At 41.5% G+C, this 24,735-nt stretch overlaps 2 protein-coding genes across 17 annotated transcripts in view; one reads left to right on the forward strand and one right to left on the reverse strand.

The window, feature by feature from the left end:
• Positions 1-1,540: 1,540 nt before the first annotated feature.
• Positions 1,541-3,988, forward strand: LOC116384664 (nuclear factor 7, brain-like). The gene has a single exon (XM_031849552.1). It carries the CDS (start codon positions 1,690-1,692, stop codon positions 3,115-3,117), a length of 1,428 nt encoding a protein of 475 aa, XP_031705412.1. The 5' UTR covers positions 1,541-1,689; the 3' UTR covers positions 3,118-3,988.
• Positions 3,989-4,141: 153 nt separating this feature from the next.
• camk2b1 (calcium/calmodulin-dependent protein kinase (CaM kinase) II beta 1) overlaps positions 4,142-24,735 on the reverse strand; it is a 73,282-nt gene continuing 52,688 nt past the window's right edge. For 5 of the 16 annotated variants that reach the window (XM_031849539.1, XM_031849537.1, XM_031849535.1 and 2 more), the window contains 10 exons: positions 22,743-22,811; positions 18,730-18,774; positions 16,392-16,440; positions 12,769-12,858; positions 11,484-11,624; positions 11,038-11,208; positions 10,282-10,357; positions 10,092-10,186; positions 9,483-9,716; positions 4,142-8,668 (listed from right to left, as the gene is read on the reverse strand). In XM_031849539.1, coding sequence (XP_031705399.1) covers positions 9,484-9,716; positions 10,092-10,186; positions 10,282-10,357; positions 11,038-11,208; positions 11,484-11,624; positions 12,769-12,858; positions 16,392-16,440; positions 18,730-18,774; positions 22,743-22,811 — 969 coding nt within the window. In that variant the 3' untranslated portion in view covers positions 4,142-8,668; position 9,483. The remainder of the gene's footprint in view (positions 8,669-9,482; positions 9,717-10,091; positions 10,187-10,281; positions 10,358-11,037; positions 11,209-11,483; positions 11,625-12,768; positions 12,859-16,391; positions 16,441-18,729; positions 18,775-22,742; positions 22,812-24,735) is intronic. The other 11 variants (XM_031849548.1, XM_031849545.1, XM_031849544.1 and 8 more) reach the window with 4 other exon arrangements.

The following is a 24,735-nucleotide window of genomic DNA, read 5'->3' on the forward strand; positions in this document are numbered from 1 at the left end:
GGGGGGGGGGGGGGCATCACTGCGGATGATAAAAACAGGATCAATAAGATGATCAGAAAGGCTGGCTCAGTGATTGGCCTAACCCCAGACTCACTAGAAATCACTGTTGAAAAGCGAACAAGGGCCAAGTTAAAAACAATTGTCTTGTTTGAAGGCCGTCCACTACACGGTGTCTTCAATGGACTCCGAAGCTCATTTAGTGAGAGACTCAGGATGCCTCAGTGTTCTACTGAACGAATAAGAAGGTCTTTCGTTCCAGCAGCAGTCCGATTTTTTAATGAACACCTTTAGATGTTTTTATCTTTCTGATGTCGATCATGTTTTATATGGCATTGTCTGGTGTTATTTATCCTTTGTAATGTGTTTCTGTCTGTTGTGTACTGTGGACTGTGTCGTCTGTATGACTTTTTGGGTGGCAAATGAGTTTCCCCACTGGGGATTAATAAAGATTTCTAATCTAATCTAATCTAATCTCTAAATTTGTATTATTTACTTGATAGCTTTAAGTTAATTTGACATAACCCTGATGTTGTAGTTGTATTTGATTTATTTTTATTATCCCTACCGTCTCTGTATTTGATTATGATCCTGCTTAACTTGGCGCAAATAATATCTATAATTTGAGACATGTAGAGAAGCGTGACGTCACGCCTTCAGGGGAATGCCCCCGAGAAACAAAAGCCTGACAGGAGGAGAATGAAGATTTGTGCCTTTAAATGTGCGAGGCAACCAACTCCAGTGGCCTTGATGAGTCAAACTAACGTTTAGCTAAAGGTAGCTAAGCTATGATGCTTTCTGTTTGTTTGTTTTTTTACATTTTACACAGCAGCACAACTTTTGGATTAAATTGAGGTTGTAATAATAGAGTTATCAGCGGTTGTATAAAGGGAGAGAGGGTTTAACCAGTGTGCAGAAAGGATATCACACATTTTTTTCCCTCTCTTCTATCATTGTAAGTGCCAAATCTGATGACCCGTTGTCCCCTGACTGGGTTCCATCACACAGACCAGCTACCAAGAAGAGGAAAAGGGAGAAAGACATTTTTTCACCATTTTATAGACCAAACAAGTAATTGATTAATCGGGAAAATGATCGACCATGAAAATAATCATTAGTTGAAGCCCTATTGTAAAGTCTGATGCGCACTATATCTGAGCTGTAGTAATAGACTTACTTGACAGTATTTTTCACTGTCTTGGAAAAGGACATTGTCATTTTATTACAATCATGATTTAATCTTTCAAACACTTTGGTTGTAAAACACATGATTTGATGTGCTGAATATTTCCTAAAACAAGTTAAACTGAATCATGAAATGTTGTGTTTTAAAATATTTCTGTCATCAGAAGATGTTGCAATGTCACTGCATTTTATTATGTTGATTTAGTTTTTCACTTTAAAATAAATATTTTTTCACAAGTAACAATTCTCAGGCACTTCTTGTGGAAAGTTGCTGTAAAATCTGATAATAAACCAAACATCACCATCTGCTGGTAATGAAATGAAATGTGAGGATAGAAAGCGAAACTTAAAGCTGGTTTCTACGTTGCTGAACGGAGCTGAGAGACGCCATTACAGGGAGGAGTATCTCTACTGTAAACATTAAATCAGAAGGATTGTAATCTGTAATTTAAAGAGACACAGATTTGGTGAGTCTTGCTGTTTAAAGATATTCACATATCAGAGCAAATGGCTGAGAAAACCGCTCTTTTTGAAGGTTTCCTGAACTGCCATGTTTGTTCAGAGACGTTCAGAGATCCTGTGTCTCTGAGCTGCAACCACAGCTTCTGTTCAAGCTGCCTGCAACTATTCTGGAAACAAGTTGAAAACAAAAACTGTCCCATTTGTAAAAGAAAGTCCTCAACGGATGAACCAGCAGTGAACTTAACACTGAAGGGACTGGCTGACTCGTTTGCTGAGAGACAGAATAATGGTTCACCTGAGACGGACCAAGAAAAGGAGAAAGAGGAGGTCGTGTGTGAAAAACATCCAGAAGTTCCTTATTGGTTCTGTGAGGACGAGCAGAAAGCTGTGTGTCCTGTCTGTGAGTTTTCTCTCCACCAGAGTCACAAGGTGGTTCCTATAGAACAAGCAGTCAGTGACCTGAAGGACCAGCTGAGATCTGACTTAGAGTCTCTGCAGGACAAGAGGGACAAACACAAACAAGTGGAGGAAACATGCAATGAAATGATTCAACACTCCAAGAAGCAGCTGTTGTCCACAGAGAGGCAGATCAGAGCAGAGTTCAACAAGCTCCACCAGGTCCTGAAAGAGGAAGAGGAGTCCAGACTGGCAGCTCTGAGGGAGGAAGAGGAGCGGAAGGGGAAGACTATCAGCAGAGAGATGAAGATGATTCAGGAGCAGATCTCCTCTCTGTCAGACAGCATCTCTGCTGTTGAAGAAGACCTGCAGAAACACAACGTGTCATTCCTCAGCAGTTATAAACCCACTCAGACCAGAGCCAGAGTCCAGACCTCACTGTCAGATCCACAGCTGGTCTCAGGAGCGCTGATAGATGTAGCCAAACACCTGGGCAACCTGTCCTTCAGAGTCTGGGAGAAGATGAAGGACAAGGTCCACTTCAGTCCTGTTATTCTGGACCCAAAGACTGCAAACCCCTTTCTCTATATGTCTGATGATCTGACCAGTGTGAGACATGGAGACACAAACCAGAAGCTTCCTGACAATCCAGAGAGATTCACTGAGTATGTCATTGTTCTGGGCTCTGAGGGCTTCAGCTCAGGGAAACACAGCTGGGAGGTGGAGGTGGGAGACCATCCTAACTGGGTTGTTGGTTTGGCTAAAGAGTCAGTTGACAGGAAGGGAAAGATATTTGTTTCACCACAATATGGAGTCTGGTGTTTAGTTCATGACAGTGGAAAATACAATAATGGATCTGGTCAGACTGTCATAGTGAAGAAGAGTCTCCAGAGGATCAGAGTCCAGCTGGACTATGACATGGGGGACGTGTCCTTCTACGACCCTGAAGACACGACTCAGATCTGCACTCACAGAGACACTTTCACTGAGAAACTCTTCCCATTCTTCAGTATTGGAAAGTCTGGTGATGCTAAAACTGCTGATATCAAAATGTGTCAAACTGATATTTCTCTGTGATGTTCAGGGAGGGTGGTGAGGTCTCAGTGAATTATCAGGATTTTTATAATGGTGGTGTTTTTGTTAATAACAGACTATTCCAGTTAGTTCTTTAATTTGATAATACATGAAGAAAATGTAGAGTTAAAGAAACATAAGATTTGAGTTTGTGATGTAAATATGCTGAAAGAACTGGGACCAGTAGATTTCATGGGATCATTTTATTTTCACGCTTATACAGATTTATTTTTATTTCTAAGAATGAACAAGTTTGTTTCCTTTTTTAAATTTAATTTCAAATAGTCTTTAAATTTATCATTACCATGTTTATTTTTTACATTTTAGAATTATTTTTCATCTTGTAATCATGAAATCTTTGTTTCAGTAAATAACTTTCTCAAAATGCATCAATATAAAATCATTCAGATTAATAAATAATTCCTTTTCATAAAATGACATTTTTACTGTTCAGAATGGACCAAACAGTGAATGTTGATGTAATAATTAACCTGTTATTTACTATATGTGACTGTTGATATATTTTACATTGTAACAGTTCTATCTATATGATTAAACGTAGTCTCCTTCCTCATTTTTGTTTCTTTAAATGTCAAATTCTGCAGAAATTGCTTGATAATGTTTATACTTCTTCAATGTTGAGCCCAAATTATAAAAGCACAAAATTGTAATAAAATGTGACATTGACTTTAGGATTGTGTGTATTAGTGCTGCTACTAAAAGCTTTCTATTATCAATTAATATGTTGATGTTTTTAATCATTAAATATCAGAAAATTGTGAAAAATGCCAAATAAAAACAGCAAATACTCAAATTTGAGCAGATGTGTAGATTGTTTTCTAGATAAATTATTTTAATGATAAATGATTGTTGGTATTGGCAACAATATGAGTTATTAAATTGTATTAAATTGCATGTTTTCTACCTGGTCAGCAAATATTGTGGTCAAAAACGTGAATGAGTGACTTCTATCAATACAAAGCTGTGCTGCAGTTTGATGTGTTTGCAAACACAGAAACTGATTCACTTTTCTATTTCAATGATCATTTTATTGATAACACCGTAACACATTTTCTTGAAGTCATAGAAACACGTGTAGCACGTAAGAGAACAGAGCAATAATCTGAAGAATCAGAGAACTAGAGGATTAATATTATCATACAGAAGAAATCCAAAGACACAAAAAGAGACAAAGGGAAACTAGAAAGAGCCAACTGCAGAGAAATGATTGAATAAGGTCTGAAACAGAGGGAACGGGAGAAAGAGAGAAAGATCAAGAGAAGACAACTCAGTGTTGTCAGTGCACCGTAGTCACTGTCTGGAGGAAGAAGATGGCGGAGGTTCAGAGTGAACACGGTGGCTCCAGTTGATCTCAGTAATGCTTCATCTGACTAAACAGCTGAGGGGAAGGCAGCAGAGCTCTCAGTGACCTCCAGACACCAGAGAAGGACTGTTATTGTAGTTTATATGTAGGGCTGCACAATGAATCATCTTCTATCATCATGTCAGCTTTGATCATTCATACACAATCAGGATTTATCAGAGGTTTATCAACTGCTGTTGTCTCTGACTGCAATGTCTGTCAGATTTGACACTAAAGTCAACTTGTTGTGCAGCTGCATCAGAGGCATCAATGTGCTGTCCGTCTGTGTGTGTTTGTGCTTTACTCTGTGTGACTGCGCCCCCTGCTGGAGCTCCTTCTCTCTTTGAGCTGCCTCTAATCGCTCAGTTGGACTCGAGTGCTGCCCCTCAAAGTGACATGCAGGCTCAGTGAAGCACCAGTCACTCTTGGTGCTGATGGTCAACGAGCGCTCCTCGTGTTCTCTCAGCTACGTGAGATGTTCTGCACTGACAACACGGAGCCCCATAGAAAAGCATGAGAGGTCATCTTCATCATCATCAACACTGTCAACATCCTCATAGCGCCACAGTCACTAACATCATCATGCTGATCATCTTCTTTGTATCATCTTGAGACTAAAATGATTTATATGCACTTAAAAAGCTGAGAGAATATAGAAAGGTCGAGTATAACAGCATTCAGTAGAAAATGAGAAACCAAATAAAAAGGAAAACACCAAAAACCAAGTGTCCAGTTGACTTTCATGCAAAGTAAATGCCAGCTACGCTGTTGCAGGTGTGTAATACTGTGTCCTCCCTCATTTAAAACATGTGAATCCTATTATATTTCAATACTTTCAAGGCTTGAAACACAGCAAGAAGAACAGAAGAACAACACCTTTGGACATGCTGCTATCTCTTCTTTTTTTTGGAGGGGGGGGGCATGTTTGACCAGCACGATCCCACTTGAACACCTTCAGGTAGCCTTTGACCTTTTAGTGTTAGAAGACGGTCAACTAGGCGTTAACACTGTTACTGGATGAGACACGAGTACAATACAATGTCTCAGTGGTTCATTTGTAAAAAAGCTTCATCACCTTAAAAAAAAAAAAAAAGAAGCTTTTGGAGCATCAGTTCACTCAAAATACAATCCTGAATTATATGAGATTAAACGTGATAGATGTCCCACTCTGGCAAAGTGGTAATGACCTTAGTGGAAGAGAGCGAAAACAAAAACAACCCCAATCTAAAGTTGCAGAAGAAAAATCGCAAAAAATAAAAAATAAAACATTAATTCCCACCATGTTGGTCGTTTCAGAGAAACACATGCAGGATGCAAATTAGGTGTACTATCCCTTTAAAAAAACGTACATGGAGTACACTCCCTTTCAACAACAGACAGTACTTGCACAAGTGCACGAGTTGTGTAATAGGAAAACAAAAACAAAAAGAAAAGCACAATAAAATTATCCACTAAAATAAATAAATAAATATTCAAAATAAATAGAAACCTGAGGACTATTCATCAAACCGACTGCCCGGTCTCTTTAATATCTTGGTCTGACCAATAGGGGCGAGACAAATGTGAAGGCAGCCAATGGTGGACGAGCAGAGTACAGAAGAGCTGATCGCAAGTCAAACCCCCTAAAAAAAACAACTCTCAGTGCTGCAAAGTCCATCAGATTAATCTTGCCACCCCTGGCACAAGCACTTAATATCATAAAAAGCTGATAATACATGAAAAACATAATACGAGAAAAGAAAAAAACAGATAAAATCATAATATTTTTTTTAAAAAGCCCTGGACTGAAGGCAGGGGACTGATGTGTCCTCCGAAATAAAGCCTTCTCCTTACATCTTTTACACACCTCCAATATTTCCCCTCCAGACTGAGAGCAATGGATGTACTCTACATGCCTGCAGACAGACAGACACACGACCACACACACTAACACACACCCTGTGGCAAAGAATCGCCCTGAAATGAGGAACCAGACCCCAGAAGTCTGACACAAACCTCACTATCTGCACACGTTTACGAAGGTACGGCGGACAGCTCCTCACACGTGTAGAGGCTTTAAGCATACACGCCCTTGATTCTTTATTACTGATATGGGCAATGAACATGAATCCCCGAGTACCTTTTTAAAACACCGCTAGCTGCAGAACAAAATCATCATTGTGTGAGAAGAGGCATGTCACTGCTGCTGTGAGCAAAACATAGCGCTCAGTTTGTTGTCATCTAAAAATATTGTAAACCTTCGATGTTACGGTGTGACATATTTCTCTCATTAACAAAATATGTCATAACAAGAAAACGTTCTTATTATATCACAAGTTGGTTTAATAAGACAAAACATTGTTTTTTAATCCTTTCTCATTTGTTTGTTTTATGGGGCATTTAAATGTTGCGAGTCCTAATGAGCGACACAATACAACATCTAAACTAAATGTCGATGCATTTTTTAAATTTGAAAAAGTGTATTTTTGGTAAATTCATAATTAGCTGTGATTTGCGTTTTTAAACGTTCTTGAATTTGTTAAAAAAGTGTTTGTTTTTGAGTAGATTAACGTTTTAGTGTCCAGCTAAACCTGTTGATGTTTCTCTGGTCACAGTTCATAGTTTAGTCCAGGACTTACGATAAACCTGAGTTTACTTTAAAACCGTACTGGGACTTGTTTCTGTGCAGCCTTTCGTAACTCTCCACTTCATTTAAGAGATATGATTCTGCCTTTAAGAGGTCCTTCTTCTGTATAGCCCTGCATGTTTGAAAAATGTTCTTAATGTCTGCTTCTATGTGCTCAATTAAAGCTACATCACCCTCAAAATACCTCAGTAAAGTAAACTAAAGTATCAAACGATACCTTTTCTCTCATATTGGCTGTGATCTTTCCTCCTATACAAATAATTTCTTTATATAACACACCAACCTGTTTTGGGATAATGTGTAAAAAGGGGATGTGTTATTTTAACATTAAGTTTCTTGTTGAAACAAAACAAGTTAGTATGTCATCTACAGCATTAAATATCTTGTCATATTTTTTAAAAATTGTCTCATTGTGGAAACATTGTCGCTAACGTCCTCGTCATTTTCAGCGCAGGGCCTTCTACCATTACAGCGTCGACCACTAATATGTAAAAGTCAACGATAGAACTCCTGTTGCATGCTGTTTGCTTTGTATGTTTGAAATGTTGACGTTTTGAGGCAGGAAGACACTGAGCTCAGCTCACCCCTTTTACATTGCAGCAAGAGGAAAAAGCACAGCAGCTTCCTGAAACTGTACCGAGTCGTAAAGTTTGAACTAGTGTGTGTCGGGCTTACATCACCACATACTCACTCACTCACACACTCACACACACACACACACTCTCTACATTCACACATGACACCATCAGACACACCCCTTCCAAAAAAACAACAACAAAAAGAAGAAAAAGAAAAGAAAACCCCAAAACAAACTAAAACAAGTTGACCATGAGTTCGGGCGCAGTATTATAGCTCACATACAAGAAGCAAATTACAAAAACTGCCAATATCATATCCACTTAATAGCCACAATAAAAAAACAGCCACTGTTAATATGGGAAAAAGACATGCTTCCTTAAAAAGAGAGAGAAAAACTAAAAAGATTTCATTCAACTCTAGAGACCACTGGCATCAAGAACTTTGAATTATACAAATTACATATACGATTGCAAATGTGTAACAATAATAATGATAATAATAATAATAATAATAATAATAATAGAGTAATGATAATAGATTTTACTTAAAACTTTACATACTGTATTTCCAGTGCAGTGTTTATGTCACACAAGTGTAGATTCACAGGAGGACAAGAGGGTTGGTGTCACAACAAATTGTGGGGAAGGGAGGAAGAGAGCACAGGAAGAAGGAATCACACCGAGTGCTGAAAACAACCCAAACCCCCCCGGTGTGCCGGAGGGAAGAAGAGGAAGGACGTCGAGCCATTTGTTTGAGAGTTGTCAGAAGATGTTGTGGGGCAGGTGACAGACAGTGGTAAAAGAAGCGATGCATGCTGGGGGCTGAGCCGAGCGTCCAGTGTGGGAGGATCTGTTGTTGAAGGGCCTGTCCCCAAACCAACCCTGGAGTTGTTCTTTCATCCTTTCATTCCTTCTTCCTCCTCCTCCTCTTCCTCCTCTCTCTCTCCAGCAGAGCACTCCTGACAGACATAGTTATAGCACTCAACCCTGAGAAGAAAAACAAAAACAGTGTCAAATCAATTAAATATAGAACCCTATTTCTGTTAGTGCACATTATGACGTACTTTTGTGGGCAGAGCGACGGTGGAGGCAGAATAATACTTTGAACACGTTCGTGAACGCTGGCTAGCAAGTTTTGTTGGTTTGGTTTTTCAGAACGGTCTCTCTCTGAGCCAATACTCATTTTTACTGAACAGAGCCTGAAGGCATCATAATGTAACCGAACGTAACCTTCGTTCTCCTCCTGTCGATTTAAACATATTTCATTTTTTTACAATGTAACACTATCAGAGATCGGCGACTAGAAAAGCATATACTATGCCGAACCGCGAGGGGGGCTCCGTACCGATCAACAATGGTCCGTTACACCACTAGTTGTACCCCATCCAAACAGTTGACAAAACCTCCACACAGTACATGAGGAACAAATGCAAAACGTAACTTGAATGATTAATTGGGTAGGAATACCTCAGAGGTAAAGCAGAGTTGCTGTGCTTTCTTCGGACTATTAGTATATAAAGGATGATGGAAACACACAGCAACCAACTTTTCTACCTCTCAATCTATTGTTCTGGCCTTCTACTCCTCTATTTCCACTCTAGGTTATTATCTTTGACCGTCAGTTAAGTGACATCCCTCGCTCTATTAATCTGGTCACGGATTCATTCACCACCCGCATCTCCTTTCCGGAGAAGCAGTTTGAAAAAAAAAAAAAAAAGCAAAATATTACAAAAATGCTCCGAAAAAGGAAAACCTTCTGCTGTCAGTTTTCTCCCAGCTGCCCCGGTGCTGTCGTCCATACCTCACTGGAGCGGCGCAGCTGGTGCGCCTGAGCAGTGGAAGTGGATGTTCTGCCACTTGCTGTCTCTGCGATGCCAGACGCGCGTTTCCTCCGACTGGCTGGACCGCGGCCGACCCTGGTTGTCAACGAACTGAGTCAGGCGGATGTAGGCGATGCAGGCCGCGTCCTCGCCGATCAGGTGGACGTGAGGGTTCAGGATGGTGGTGTGGATGGGCTTGCTGTTCTTAGCCAAAACTGAAAAAAAGATGACGAGGATAATGTCAGGAGAAAGAATGAGCAGGATGACACAAACTATGCAATGTGATGCGTGACACTAATCATCACAATCTCTGTGGATGTGGGAGCTGCTGTGGAATATATCTTCTCTATGGTTAACCTGACCCTCCAGATGGTTTGTTAAACAGAACCTTCTGAGAAGCCTTCATTAAAAAGTGTTTTGAGCCTCATTTTGTGATTCAGACATATCAGATGTGTATGTTTACACTAAAAGTAAAGAGAAACAAGATAAAACAATACAAAACTAAATCCAAAAACATTATTTACAAGCACTGCAAGAAGCGATTTAAAAAGAAAAAGACAACAAATAGCAAAGAAATCCATCACTCTTACGGTTCTCAAAGTAGAATCTGTGGAAATCCATCCCCTCTACCAGGTTGCCCAGCGCCTCCGGCTCAAACGAAGTCAGTCCAGGGTCGCAGATCTTACTGAAGAGGAAAGAGAAAAGACATATTAATGAAGACACACGTTAGCTTTGAACTACGCATTTGAACCCAAACCACACACAAAAACGCAGACTCACGCGTATGCCTCAAAGTCTCCATTGTTGATTGCCTCTATCAGCTGCTCGGTGATCTTGATAATTTCTTGTTTGCGCACTGCAGTGGACAAAACGCACAGAAGCTAATCAGAAGTAATCGCAACAGTTGGATAGATGGAGAGCGGTTAGGTTTATAAATCCTTTTAATTTAATGCAACACAAGACAGTTAGAGCCCAAAATGCATTCATACTCACTGAGAATGCTGTTATTTGTGAAAAACGGAACTTCTCTTGTTTACATAATGAGCGGGGGAAAATATGCTTTGTAGTGAAATAGCTTTAATTGTGGATTCTGTATGACACATCTGTAAAGATGCAAGTTAATTCACTCTTGAATTAGTTTGTGAATACATTTCTTAATCACGTCAAACAAAAACAAAAACAATCTACACACAGACCCATGTTCATCTCAATATATCATCGCAAACAATCACATCCGTCTATTTAAAGACATCCCAACCAGTCAAAAGCAACCGAACGATGCATCAGTCCGTGTGCAGTCAGCAGTGCTCTCCATGGCAGACTGAAGAGGTTAATGAAGCTCAGAAGCAAAACCCACACACATCCAGATTGCTCAATTTCCAACTTAGCTGACCGCAACGTTATGTACTTTACTCTAAGTACTTTCCAAAAGCAGAACACACTGGCTGTTAAATACGCTCGCTGAAACGCCGTTTCATTAGGAACCGTGATCGGCTAAGATGCGTAGGGTGGCGGTGGGTCATGCTCGGTACTCACTCTGGGAGGAAGACAGGGAAGGGCTGGAGGGGGAGTGAGGGGGAGGTGGGGATGTGGTGTGTGCAGGTGGATGGGTGGGCCTGGCGCTAGGTACCAGTGCAGCGTCACCCTCGGGTGCAGGGGCCGCCGGCACCCTGCGGACGCTGCTTACCAGGTCTGTGAGCCGAGACACTGCGTGCCGTCCAGGCAAGATGGACGGATGCGTGGGTGGTGGTGGAGGAGGAGGAATGCAAAAGAACAGGTAGAGAATAAAGGAATGAAGAAATAAGGAAATCCCTTTAGGAATTTGTGTATTTGTGGTCACAATAACTATAAATAGCAAAGCATAGCAACAGAGGAGGAACAGAGGAAAAGGATTGTTTTGGATTTATTTTCATGGCCACTTTTGTTTTCTCCTCCAGCGGCCGTCTACAGTACACTCCATGTCTTTGCTCTTTTCTACTTACTCTGCAAGGGGACAGCGGGGGTGTGTGGAGGGGAGGGGGCAGAGAGGGCAGTGGGAGGTGGAGTGGATCTCCCTTCCCCGTTGGATGTGGGCCCTGAGCCCCTACGCACTGAGCCCAGCAGGTCAGCAAACTTTGTGGCAGCTGAGTTCAGGAGGGATGAAGATGGGAGACAGTGCACTTAAATGGAAGCATTGTGGTCATACAGATGAACAAACTTTGTCTTAGAGAGCAATAAGACGAGCCGGCCACCCAGCCGAACAGCTCTCTTAGACAAAGTGTGACTCACAAACGGTGAAGGGAACATAAAAGACAAAATTCATGCTTGGTAATGTCTGAAAAACAATGTTAAGACACAGACTGCCATGGAGGTGTATTGTGTTGCTAGTCCCATTTAAGTCCGTGAGAAGGAGACGAGGAGGCAACCTCCATTTCTAAAAATCTAAGCCAACGCGAAAGTGCCTTAAACTTGCATTGTCTTTATTGGTCAGCAGGGAGCGACTCCTCTGGTTGCTAAAAGAATTCAGAATGTATAGAAGTCTATGAGAAAATGACTCTACTTCTCACTTGATTTATTCCCTCAGTATTGTAAACATGAGTTTATGGTCTTGATCTCTAGTTTAAAGTCTTCTTCTATACAGCATGATGTTTATTTAATAAATTATGGTCCATTTAGAGTCAAATAGACCATAAAGCAGGGCATGCTTTAGGGAGGGCAACCTTGTGATTGACAGGCCGCTACCAGAGCTGAATACGGCGTCTCTACGTCACTCCTGCACAGTCTAAATATGGTCACTTCCTGTCACTGGTTGATAAAAAGCCAAGATGGCGACGGCCAGAAAGCCGAACTCTGTAGGCTTTTAAAACGTCCACAAACCAGTGGGTGACATCACGCCAACTACGTCCATTTCTTACATGCAGTCTATGGTCTAAACACACATGGCGTGGAACAAGGGGGGCGGGGCCTGTTTCTCACAACGGCTTTTTCTTTTTTGACTATTTACGTTATTATTGGATGTTTTCGACTCTCTGATAGTGAAACATACAAAATGGTGCTGACTAAGAAGAGGAATGAAGCGCAGCAAGGGTCAGGGTACGAGAGGGATTTAGTGGTGCTAGATGGCAGCAGATGTATGCTTTTAATACATGCAGGGACACTAAATGGAAGACACACAAGGGAGGATTTAGTCAAGGTGAATTTATAGTACAGCATCATGAATGTGTGTGTGTGTGTGTGTGTGTGTGTGTGTGTGTTACAGGCTGCATTTGGCGGGCCATGCTGACTTACAGTACACCGCAGGTGAGGAGCCCTGGGTGCTATCTGGCTGGGAGCTTGTGCTGGACTGCGCCTTAAGCGAGCTGTTGTCTAAGCTCTTTCCTGATAACATGCACACACACAGAGAATGCAGAGAGATATGACAACCAGCCGCACACATGGTGCACAACAACACAACAGAAATGTCACAGTGGGGAATGATGGGAAGGGCAGAGAGAGCATGATATGACATGGTGGGGGGGCAAATAAATACAAGATGATAAACCCCGTCAACCTTTTATAGCTCGGAGGAATTACAGCTACTTTTCACTGACAGTCCTCAGTCACCAGATCTCATTGAAAAAAGACAAAAAATAACGTTTTCCTCGTTATCCCAGTTAATGACTCCATTACAGCAGGATCTACCACTAAAGCTGCTGCTTCATTTTACCGAGACTTTAATGGAAGTCTTGCCAGAGAGCAGAGGATGGATGATGGAACCGGTGTTGGCCGTGATAATGACGGAGAATCGGATGTTACTCACTACCGCTCGTCTGTTTAATCAGCTGTCACAGAAGGAAACACAACAATTGAACACTCATTGACAAATAGAGGGAAGTAAAGCGTCCCTGCAGGAATAAAAAATAAAAAATAGATGGCAGGAGAGGAAAGAGATCAAAAAGAGTTTTGTTTCCACCAAATTCACAGACCAACGCAAACAATCCACAACAAATGCATCAATAAATGTAAATGATCTCAGAAAGATGTCAGTGTGCAGCCCGCACTTGCTTGACTGACAGGTGATCCTTCAGAAGACAGAAACATCCCATCAATTAGCACTCAAATCCACAGATGTCACAAAAAGAAGAACTTCAGGATCGTCAATTTAGCAGCAAGCAATCCTACAAATTACAACAGACGTTAAAAAGTATCACCTACAAAATGAAACTGTAGATTAAAGACAAGCAGCCCTCAGAAAACTCTCAGTGACATATTCTCTGCTATAAAAGTATTGAGAGTAACAGGACAGATATGTGTTCAGATGCTCCAAGAGCCAGCACAGGTGTTGGGTTACTAAACCAGCTGTCGAGCACTCCCTGACCTGACAAGATCCTACAAAAAGGCCGACATGTCACACATTGTCCCACGAACCAAACACTCCCGCACTCACCTGGCTCTTGTAGTTTTCTCCGGTGCTGACCGTGCTATCTGCGGAATCGAATCTTAAGAGTCTGAAAAACTTCTGTGTGCGAGACTGATAATATCCAAGGGTGGCGCTAGCAGAGCGGTGTGTGTTTAACTCCTCTCTGGGCACTCCGTCTCCTGCCACCAGTGCTAAATTTAGGACCCCCCAAGGTGCCCTTGCCCTCTCCTGCCAGAGGGGCGGGGTGGTAGGGCTCCAATCTGGGACCTAGGGTAGCAAACCTTTCACTGTGTGTACAGTAGAGGACAGGATTTTAAGGTGCCGTGACGCTCCTTTGGGCTAACCTACTTCCATCTAGGGTATAGTTTTAAAATGTAATTTTAAATGAGCAACAGTGTGAACTTTAAATATTCTAACATTTTCATTCAGAAGTTGTTAGCTGATCAAAACGTTTGTTCAAATGCAGCTGATCGTGCTGTTTTCTTTTACCTGGAACATTTAACAAAAGTCATACGCTTCTTCCAGGTGTATCATTTCCTTGCCTTGTCATTATAATGAATAGAACACCTGACGTCAAGGGTGAAATTAATGGATTAAATGTATCCCTGATACTGTCAGATTCATTTTGTATTTTTCCTGAGGTCACTCTTTTGCTTTTTTGTCACATATTTACTGAAGTTGTGTCCGTGATTAAAAAAAATCACTGTTGTGTATTATTGAGAAATTGCGGTCTTCTATGTTTACTTTACTTTTTAATGTCCAATAAATTAAATTATATTTATACAGTATATATATATACACATGGATTGAGGTGAGATTTAAGGGTTTAATGGCTAAACCCACATGTACAGTCTGACCTGTCTCTGCAGCCAGCTCAGCAGTCTCCATGTTGAGATAATCCCTCAATCATAGATATGCCCTGAATTTTGTATTTTCAAAGCAAGAGCTTCTGCTTTTAAAATGAGCACGATACCAGTAAAAAATAAGAGTTAATCTGCTTGAATACTGCTGGATAATTGTAGCACTCTTTCCGACACGGTTAATTTCTCTGACAGACCGACATGACGGCTCTGCCAGGGTTTGCGAGAGACATTTGTGACGTAGCAGCAAAGCTTCTAAGGGGAAGACGAGGGGATGGAAGCGCACATTCTGTTCTTAATGCCCAGCAATAAATGATACACGCATGACTCGATTTAGATGCATTGTACTCAGGTTGGATGTGGAGAACAGTGGGTGTTTGAGTGTGTTGGCATAGATAAGCACAGGCACACGCACACAAAGTCGCACATCACACAAACACAGATTCATTCCCCCACACACAAATAAGGCTTGAGACACAAAAGCCCTTTGTGAAGTCGTGTGCGATTTGCGCCACTAAGACAGTCATTTTAACAATTCCAGCCACAAGCAACACACACACAAACAACACTAGTACACGACTCTGCAAGCTGACACCATAGACAGCAATGTTGGTATTTCAGAGTTGTGTGTTTCTGAGTATTAAGATTTACAACACTTTTAAGAGAGCCAATCCACAGCAGCATCACAAGGATTCTGACATTTCACACACACACACACACACACACACACACACACACACACACACACACACACACACACACACACACGCACACACGCACACACACCCACACAATCCAGCAGAAGGAAGCAATACAGCCAGGCTCCACCAGGGGGCAGTAAGAGGTCAGCTATCAGCCGGTTGACATACTACATTCTACACAATCCAAGTCTCACATCATGTGTACTTATTACTATCTTTAAAACTAAGTGTTTGAAATATCTCATCTTTTGGTGTTCACGCTGTCACTGAATCTTTCAAAAAATAAGTCATTAAGCCAGTTTTTTGTTCCACATTACACCCGTTAGCTTTTAAAAATGGTCAAGGATCATGATGACATAAATGTTGACACTGTCAGAAAATACAACACATCTCAGAGAGAAGAAAAAAACCCTCTAACGAGCCATTATGAAAACAAAGCCAGCCGCAACAGAGACTTTTTCTAACAGTGGGCATCAAAACGCGTTACCACCCTGAGGCTTGTGACACTGTTGTCAGTGCATTTAACTTTAATCACTAAGCTTTTAAAAATCAACTGAGCCCAGTTTCACAAAAACTGGCTCACTCAACTATGTCAGTAACAACTTTTACTGCGAGGAGAATTTAAGAATCCATTTCCACATGTGTAACTTAGGCAATAGCAGAGCTTGTCACAATCCACCATTACAAAGCTGAACACTTAATAAGCCCAACTGACCAAATCTCCTCTAGTTTATGGTCGAGTGTGCTCTCTGCTGATTGTTTTTAAGGCTTTTATTGCATTAAAAACAGACTTGTCTACCTCGTGTGATATTTATGATATTTCTTCACAGACTGGCAGCAGCAGAAAACAAGTACATCAATAAAGTAGAAATGTCAAGTGGTGATCGAAAACTTCTCAGAAGTCTTCTGACCTTCAGCAAGTTATTATCTCTTGTATCTCTGGGGTCTTACCTTTCACATCTTCATCCTCCACAGTGGTGTTGCTGCTGTCTGATGATTCCTGGAGATCAGAGACAGACTGTCAGCGCGAGTTCAAATGTCATAGCGCACACATCCGCACTGAACACGCATGAAGACACACATCACACACGAGTGGTAAAGAGACTTGTTTTACACGCGACCGAAGAAGGGGCCGTATTTTTATGTCGTCATGTCAAGTCTTCACAAAAGCAAAACTGATTACAGAGCACCGAATATATTATTAATGCAAATTCAACTCATAAAAAAACAATCCAACCTTTGCAAATGTTAAGTCAAACCATGCCAGCAAAGCCATCAACCTAGTAGCTCATTATTCCACTGTGTCAACATCTTTGACTTCTTTTAACCCTTGACCTGAAACCTCTTTTCTCTTCTTCTACTCCAGGAGGAGCTGCCTCTGCTTCGTTCTCAGTGTGTGTGTGTGTGCATGTGTGGACAAGTGACATCTGTCCTCCACAGGGCGCTCTGGTCTCTTGTTGAAACTGACAGAAACTCAATAGAATGTGCTCCATCGATCTATTTCAACAACGGCAGCATGCAGAAGGGATTCTCAAAGGGCAATTAGTTGTCATCTTAAGCTCGGCTTCAGATTGCTTCAAATCTATCTATCTACCTTCTTCTGTATGCCTGGCTGTTTTTTTTCTTCTCGGGCTTCTCAGGAAGTTAGCTTGTGATATTCATTTGGCAGATTAAATGAGCCTAAATTCCCCTGCATGTGGAGTAGAGTCAGTGACCTCATTAGAAGTACAAGCGTGCACCAACAGCACCACGAGCACAAAGCACCAAAGTGGTGTTATAGCCTTCTAAAGAGCAGCTGGTGACCTGAGGAGAAGAGGAGAATAACTGTGTGTGTGTGTGTGTGTGTGTGTGTGTGTGTGTGTGTGAGGGACAACACTGTGGCAAGAATCCTCAGATATTAGAAATATCATTGGAAGTGTTATGACACCTACAGTTTGTTTCTTTTTGGTTCTGAACCATATTCAACTTTTCTTTGTGACATTTAGCATCTTATTAATTTAGTTTCATCCTGCCACATTACAGACAAGCTTTCAAAATGTTACCTACTAAAATATATAATAAATTAGCAAAGCAGGGATTTCCAAGCATCGCAGGCTGCTTGCTTTACTCATAAACCCTCCTGTTTCGGGTTATTTCCTTTACAGAGTTGGCATTACGGGAGCACAAAAGGTCAACATTGATAATTATCACATGCCCAAATCGACCAAACAAAGTGAGCAAGTGTTTTAAAAGTCTAGTAAGCTGCTCTAAACCTGCCTGGTGTGAAAATTAAAATGGCAATGTAGCAGTTTTCTTCCCAAATACTTTCAGTGCCTTCCTGATTAGCCTCTCTTTGGACTTCCTGAGACTGGCTGCTGTGCACTCCCCTCTGAGGTCCGACCCAAAATCAGATGGAAAGGTCACTCTGTCGTGATCTGGCCACTCTGTCGTGATCTGGCCACTCTGTCGTGATCAGGCCACTCTGTCGTGATCAGGCCACTCTGTCGTGATCTGGCCACTCTGTCGTGATCAGGCCACTCTGTCGTGATGCAAAATATGGATGTGGCTTCGGAAAACAAAGTTATGTTACCGTTCCCCTTTAGCTGTGCGCATCACAAATCGGCAAAAACAACTTGAGCAAACACAGTGGAGTGCACACACACGCACAAACACACACAGATAATAAATGCTTGGTCAGACCTACGAGGAAGAGGTCTTACTGCAAAGTCATGCGGGTTCATGCACATCCTTTAAACACATACAGACGAACTGTAGCGACTACATTTGAGAGGATAAGTGATGCGACCAAAAATCAATGGTGACAATTATATAAAAATCTCTCTATACATAAAAAAAAACATCATCATTCAACTACATCAAAGCTGTCTGACAACTTCAATCTAGATTCTATGATCTGTTGAAAGACCTTGTTTTTGCATTTGTTTAAAGCATATTAAGCAATACCGCTCATTATGCTGCACAACAAATGCGGAACAAAGGCAGGACGAGGAAGAAGCATGTGACTGGATGATAGTGGGTGTTTTAAGCTTATCACAACTACTACGCTGGTTAAAGAGGAACATTCGCTGCCTCAATCACCACTTGTTCCCTTCGTATTATGAAGTAATTTATCGGAGTGTAATCTCAAGCAACACACACACAAACGTATGCACGTACGCATTAGTAAACCGACGCTCACACAGACGCATGATGAAAAGAAGGATCAAAGGGCAGGAGAAGATGAGGAAGAGGAGGAGAACGGTAAAGAGGATAGAGAGTAGGTCAGGACTGGGGAATGATACATGTGTACCTTTGTCCTGTCCATTGGATTATGGATGACGGTTGTCTGAGGTTCCTGGAGGAAGAGGAGGAGGAGGAGGAGGAAGAGGGACATGGAGTAAATGAGAGAAATGAAAGAAAGGGGGAAAGAGAGAAAGAGAAAAGATTGTGATATAAAATTAGATGGATTAAGTGTAAAAAAAGAGGAAAAAAGACAGATCGGACAAAGACAGTGATATCAATGTTGGATGAAGAGAAAGTGCTTGTTAAGGTTGACAAAAGGAGAGTGGGAAGAATCCTTCAAAGAGATAGAGTGGGTGGATGAGCTGAAAACCGTAATTTGAAGTCAGAGAAGTTATTGAAACTCAGGGTGAAGTGTCTGCCATGAGCACTTCAGTACTCACACAATTTCTCTCTCTCACACACACACACCTCAACTTATTTAGGGTGTTTGGGCTCTCTTTAGTTCTGCATTGCCCTGATGTGCATTCATTACTCTAAATTGCTTTCAATGATGCAAATATGTACAGAATCAAGACAATTGTACATCAAAATTAGGAGAAAATCCGCCAGCTCCTATATTATAAACGAGCTCTGACGCAGATAAACACCATGACATCTCACAACACACTGGCACACCCAGCAAAAAACACTCATTCTGTTCCTTCACACTGGTCTCAAAAGAAGAGGCGAGCACTGCCGGGCAAACACCGGCATCATTTCAGGATCCCTTTTCTTAAAAGAAATTCGCTAATTGCTGTTATTTTGTCAGCATTGTGTGCACGTGTGCTCTGTCATTCCACAAGATTAGCCATATAAAGTTTCTCCGTGTTGTTTCGTCTGCTACCAACCCTCTCTGAATCTCCCTGCTGCTTAAACTAAAGCTATAGCTTCCACTTAGAGCACATTCAATTACAGTTTTCTTCGTTGCATCGAATATTGCAGTTACTAAAATCAAATGTGCACTTTCTGCTATAACACATTAAGTTTTTAGCACAATAAGTGGCTCCTTTCAAACACTGGTACTCCAACTTTGGGACTTACAAAGTCCACCCTCGTCACCTTTAACATCAGGCACTGATTGCTGATGATTCAGAATGGGAGACGGATATATTGTTCTGCTCAGAACAATATATCTCATTTCACGAACAGCCCCCCCAATATTTCTTGCAGCTCTCTTCCCCCAGGAAGTGACACCCGTGTGATGACTAATCATCAGCTTTCTCCCTGGTGATGATGGCGGTGTTGTCGTGGCAACCGTCGCCCAGGGCAACAGGCACCGGCGGCTACTTGGGAGTCGATGACGAGGGGGGGCGAGTGCTGACGGTGTCAAGCTCGTTTCCATCGACCCACAGAACTGCTTCCAGGTCAGAAAATGAAGGTTGTGTAAGTGTGTCTCTGCTTGGCCTAGAAGCTCTGTAATGAAGGAGTTAATGTACCGAAGGGCTGAATGGTACAACTAGCTCAAGGCCCTAGCAACGGCACAGGTGTCCTCCCACTCGCTATTCCCTTCAAGGATCAGAACAAAAGAGGCCTCTTCTGCTCCATGGTTCTGGCCACGCGCACCCCCAAGCATATACACTTCCCAACGAGGGCTTTTCAGGTACCTTTCATGTCTGCACATGTGCAGAGAGGACTGGCGGGCTAGCATCACATACATGCACATACACATACACACACAAAAACAGACAAGAGGAACAACTGTCACTTTGCCGTCTCTGACTGACAGCAGGCGGTTAGTTCTAATCTCTGTGTCAAGCCGAGGCAACTGCTGGATACACATCATCAACAGGTGATACTCAACACACCAGGGCCACCTCTGGGTTACATCTGTTAGAGACCCACTGACCAAAAGTTACATGCTATCATTACATGCTATCATTACATGCGGGTATGGAGCTTTTAAAAGTGAGTGTGCAGGAGTTCAGAGGAGCAAAAAAGTTGCTGTCTGAGTTGGTGGGATCGTTTGTGTGGCGTCTAGGATTTGGTTGCCAGTGACTTATGATTAAACATGGTTACCCGTTCGGGTCTTTAAATGGCATGATGTAACGCAGCTATTCTAGCTGAATAATTGAATAAATAATAAAATAATAAAATAGTGTGAGAAACGCCTTATGCTCTTATTCCCTTGTAAATGTAGCTCACTGCTGGAATACAGTTGAAATGATCTAATTTCATGAAGATTAATCTACAGAAGTTCACAACAAAACACGTGTATGATATTTTGGTAACACTTTCTATGACACCCATGTCTATACTGCAATATAAATATACTGATAATGTATTATAATCGTCTCATGTAAATTCATAGTTTCAAGCCCTTAGAAATATCTATAATATCTTTGTAAACAATTATCAAAATATATTATAAAGCAGTTTATAATGACTCATACGGTCAAGCATCATAATACTTCATAACTGCTTGTCACTCACTGTATTATAAGTCCCATAGTTGTTATACATTATAATCTTTTTTATAATGTGATTATAATGTGATTAGAAGTTACTTTAAGCGGTCATGGTTAGTTTTAAGTGAAGTCAAATGTATTGTGTTTTGTTCTTGCAAAGATTTAATGATTTTTTTCACAAGGAACTGTGATTAAAAAAAGAACAAAAGCATCTAAATTAGAATTTAAATGAGAGTAGCTTTGAAAGCCAGTTTGGCAAAAATAAAAGAGCACATGCTATGAAACTGTCCCCTCCTGTAGCGCTTCACCCTGAACATGAGCTTTACCTCATGACAAACAGAGCGAGGATGCAGCTTTTGCATGTTTCTATAAAAGGTGAAGATAATCTAAACAGATGAATGACGACAGTGAACCATAAGCAACATGGAGGTCATTTCACCAGCAATGTTTTTGGCACTAAAAAAAAAACAGTGATAGAAATCTTCTGAGAGGAAATTGGATCATTAAAAGTAGGAAAAAAAATGTATGTCTGATGTTAACAAAATGTCGCTGATGTCTAACAGCTACAGTTATCCTGTGATGACTGTAGACTAATGAACACGAGATGTTTGAAGTTATGTGCTGTCTCCAAGCAGCTTTTACAAGGTTGATCCTTCACTTCGCTGGTGATGCAGTAGTGAGCAGGGACCGGTTTGATTTTTGTACAGCACTGACATGAACTGAAACTAACGGCTGCCTGGAAGGTAGGACAATTAAAACTCTACAGTATGATATGCTTTGTAAAATGTTAAGATTATGTTAGCGTAAACATACACATGTATTCATGATATACACATGTTTATGTGCTTATTCATGCAAAACTACATTTAATAAGGATGTATTGTTGGGTGATCTTATTCTAACGGATTCACAAATGATGATGGCTTTTAAAAATAGAAAGTGAGGGGAAGTAGGAATTGTTGCGTCAGTTCTTAAGTCTACATTTCACCCACATGAAACATGTAAATAACACAAGATCCGAACAGATCAAGACGAGAAGCACAAATAGCCAAGAGGCCCGATGCCGAGTAAAAGTCCTGCTCTTGCTTCTGGACTATCCTCCCAGGTGTAAACGTGCATAGATTCCCTCAATAATGCATGCAGATTTGCATTCCGGCCAATCTCACTGGTGTTCACACCCTCAACAAAAGAGGAGGAATTAATCTCTGAAATCAGCTGGTTTGCTACTTGGCTGGAAAGACAATCTGAGGACCCTTTTGGACTGTGATGCTCGCGTGGTGGGGAACCGCCTCTCTACAGAGGAATACATAAGAAGCAGGGGGTAGATCGCACCGACAGTCCCAGCGGGCACAGGCTGTCTGTTCCTCTTTGAAACACTTTTTACTGACAGAGAAAATTAAACAACAGCATAATTTCAACCCGAGTGAGAGTCACATAGCATCCACACCTGCCCGGGGAAGACCTACCCGACCGCCGGGGCCCTCGCAGCGGCTGGGCAAAGATCAACCTCAACCCACAAGACGGACAGAGAGGATAAACAGACAAAAGTGAAGGCGTAGGGGGAGCGGGGTAAAGTGAAGATAGGGGTCTTGATGGACACACATACAAAGGTGAAGGGAGAGGGGGAGGTAAATACCAGAGCAGGTGAAGAGACGTTTCCTTTGGGGCTGGTGACTATGCTGTTTTTGGTGCTGTTTGTCTGGGGCTGTGCAAGGAGAGGAAAGGGAGGAGACACAACAAAGAGTGTTAACAACAGCAACAAGTGGGTTTGTGAGTGTGTGTGTCCATGCATGTGTGTGCTTGTAGGCAAGTCTGTGTCCTGAGCTTTTCACCTTGGCGTTTGACATCTTTTTGGTTATCAGTTGGAATTAGAAAAATAATTTAAGAAGAGGTTAAGGTCGGAAAATTCTCCCTCCACCCAAATGTAATAGAGGTTATTGGAGTCAAAGTCCAGTTTGTCGATTTGGAGCTAGTCATGGTTAAGAGTTGTATAATAGGGATACTCGTCATACCCGGAGAGGTTGGAAAGAAACATACGTTACAACGTTTCTATCGAAGCACATCATTAACTAGCGTCAGCACTTACAGGAACAGTGTTGTTCCTAATTTCATAGTCCTCTGTCTCACCTGGTGATGTGGTGGTTCACTTTTAAACTGTGATCTTTGCAATAGGTCCGTAATGGAATATGTCGAATTAAAAGATGGAAAATAATAGTCTCACAGTAAACTGAAGGTTACTGCAAGTCTAGTTGACGGCAGGCTGCAGCATTGATGAAAGGGTTACCGAAACCATTCATTCACAAGACTGATCTGTAATTCTGAGAGGTGACATGAGGGGGCGGGTGGCACTGCCTGACATCATGACGCCGTCACTGGCGACTTCAGCTGCTTAAGAGTTCACATCGCAATGTTTGAACTGTGCCATTTGGCCGCGATGAATCACCTTCATAAGCCTTGATCAAATGCTCCTTTGAAGGCCACACATCAAAGAGCGGCCGGTTTGTCATAGCTTAGCTCGATCATAATGACATTTGCATTGAATCTACATTAAATTACTTCTAATCTTGTTTGGAAGAAATTTAACTTGAGGTTGTTGAACGAGGCCTGGGTGTGGAAGTAAATCACTGGCAGTGATTCAGCAACCATTACATGAATATTAATCATGTAACACTATTAAGTAACGCTAATATTTCCTACTAGTGATATAGTCAGAGGTCAAGAGAAGTCATACATTACTCAATGCCTCATTGAGCCTTAATATAGTGTGAATGTTAAAAGAAAGTGGAAAGAAATATGCTGAAGAGGTGGGAGAAAGAGGCACAAAATGAAATGAATAATGTAAGATAATTTACTTTAAAGCTACAGAATTGGTAACCGTTTAACACACTGACTTGACGGATGGAAACAAAGTCAAGGAGGGTGTGTGTGTGTGTACTGTATGGGTGCATATGTGTTGACCATAGTAAGGTGCTGCCGAGGTGACGTATTTTTGTAGGCCAACCTCGAAGTTAGCATCGCACTGGTTCCCTCAACAAAAAGCCAATGGGATCTTTCCATTGGATTTTGGATTATTGCAGAAAATAAGCTCTGTGGCAAACAAACATTTACTTGCACATTTTGTTCAGCATGATCATTTTCACAAATGTATGATCTTTGAAGCGTAAATGCAATCACCAGAAGTAAAAAGCTAACGATTGACGTGTTAGCAACCAGCTTTTCTTAAAGATGCAAAAAAGCTTCAAAAAGAGAAAGGTATTTACTGGCGCATTTAATGCCGTAGAACTAAACGCTGAAATCTCGTAAGCTTGTGTTAACCACAGACTTTATTTCAGGCATCTAATCAAAAACCAATTCAAAAAAACCATTGACTTAGAGACGAGGGACCAGGAAGGAGAAGAGAGAAGATGAGAGGAGAGGAGAGGAGAGGAGGAAGTGAGCGTGGACGTCAGCACACACAAGTGCAAAGAGACAACACAAAGCATACACACACAAAACAGCCTTGAAAATAAAAGGTGGTGTAAGTGGACAATAAGCTGACACACACACACACACACACACACACACACACACACACACACACACACACACACACACACACACACACACACACACACACACACACACACACA

The sequence above is a fragment of the Anarrhichthys ocellatus genome, unplaced genomic scaffold (assembly GCF_004355925.1).
Source record: "Anarrhichthys ocellatus isolate YVR2014 unplaced genomic scaffold, GSC_Weel_1.0 scaffold9, whole genome shotgun sequence".
Lineage (NCBI taxonomy): Eukaryota > Metazoa > Chordata > Actinopteri > Perciformes > Anarhichadidae > Anarrhichthys > Anarrhichthys ocellatus.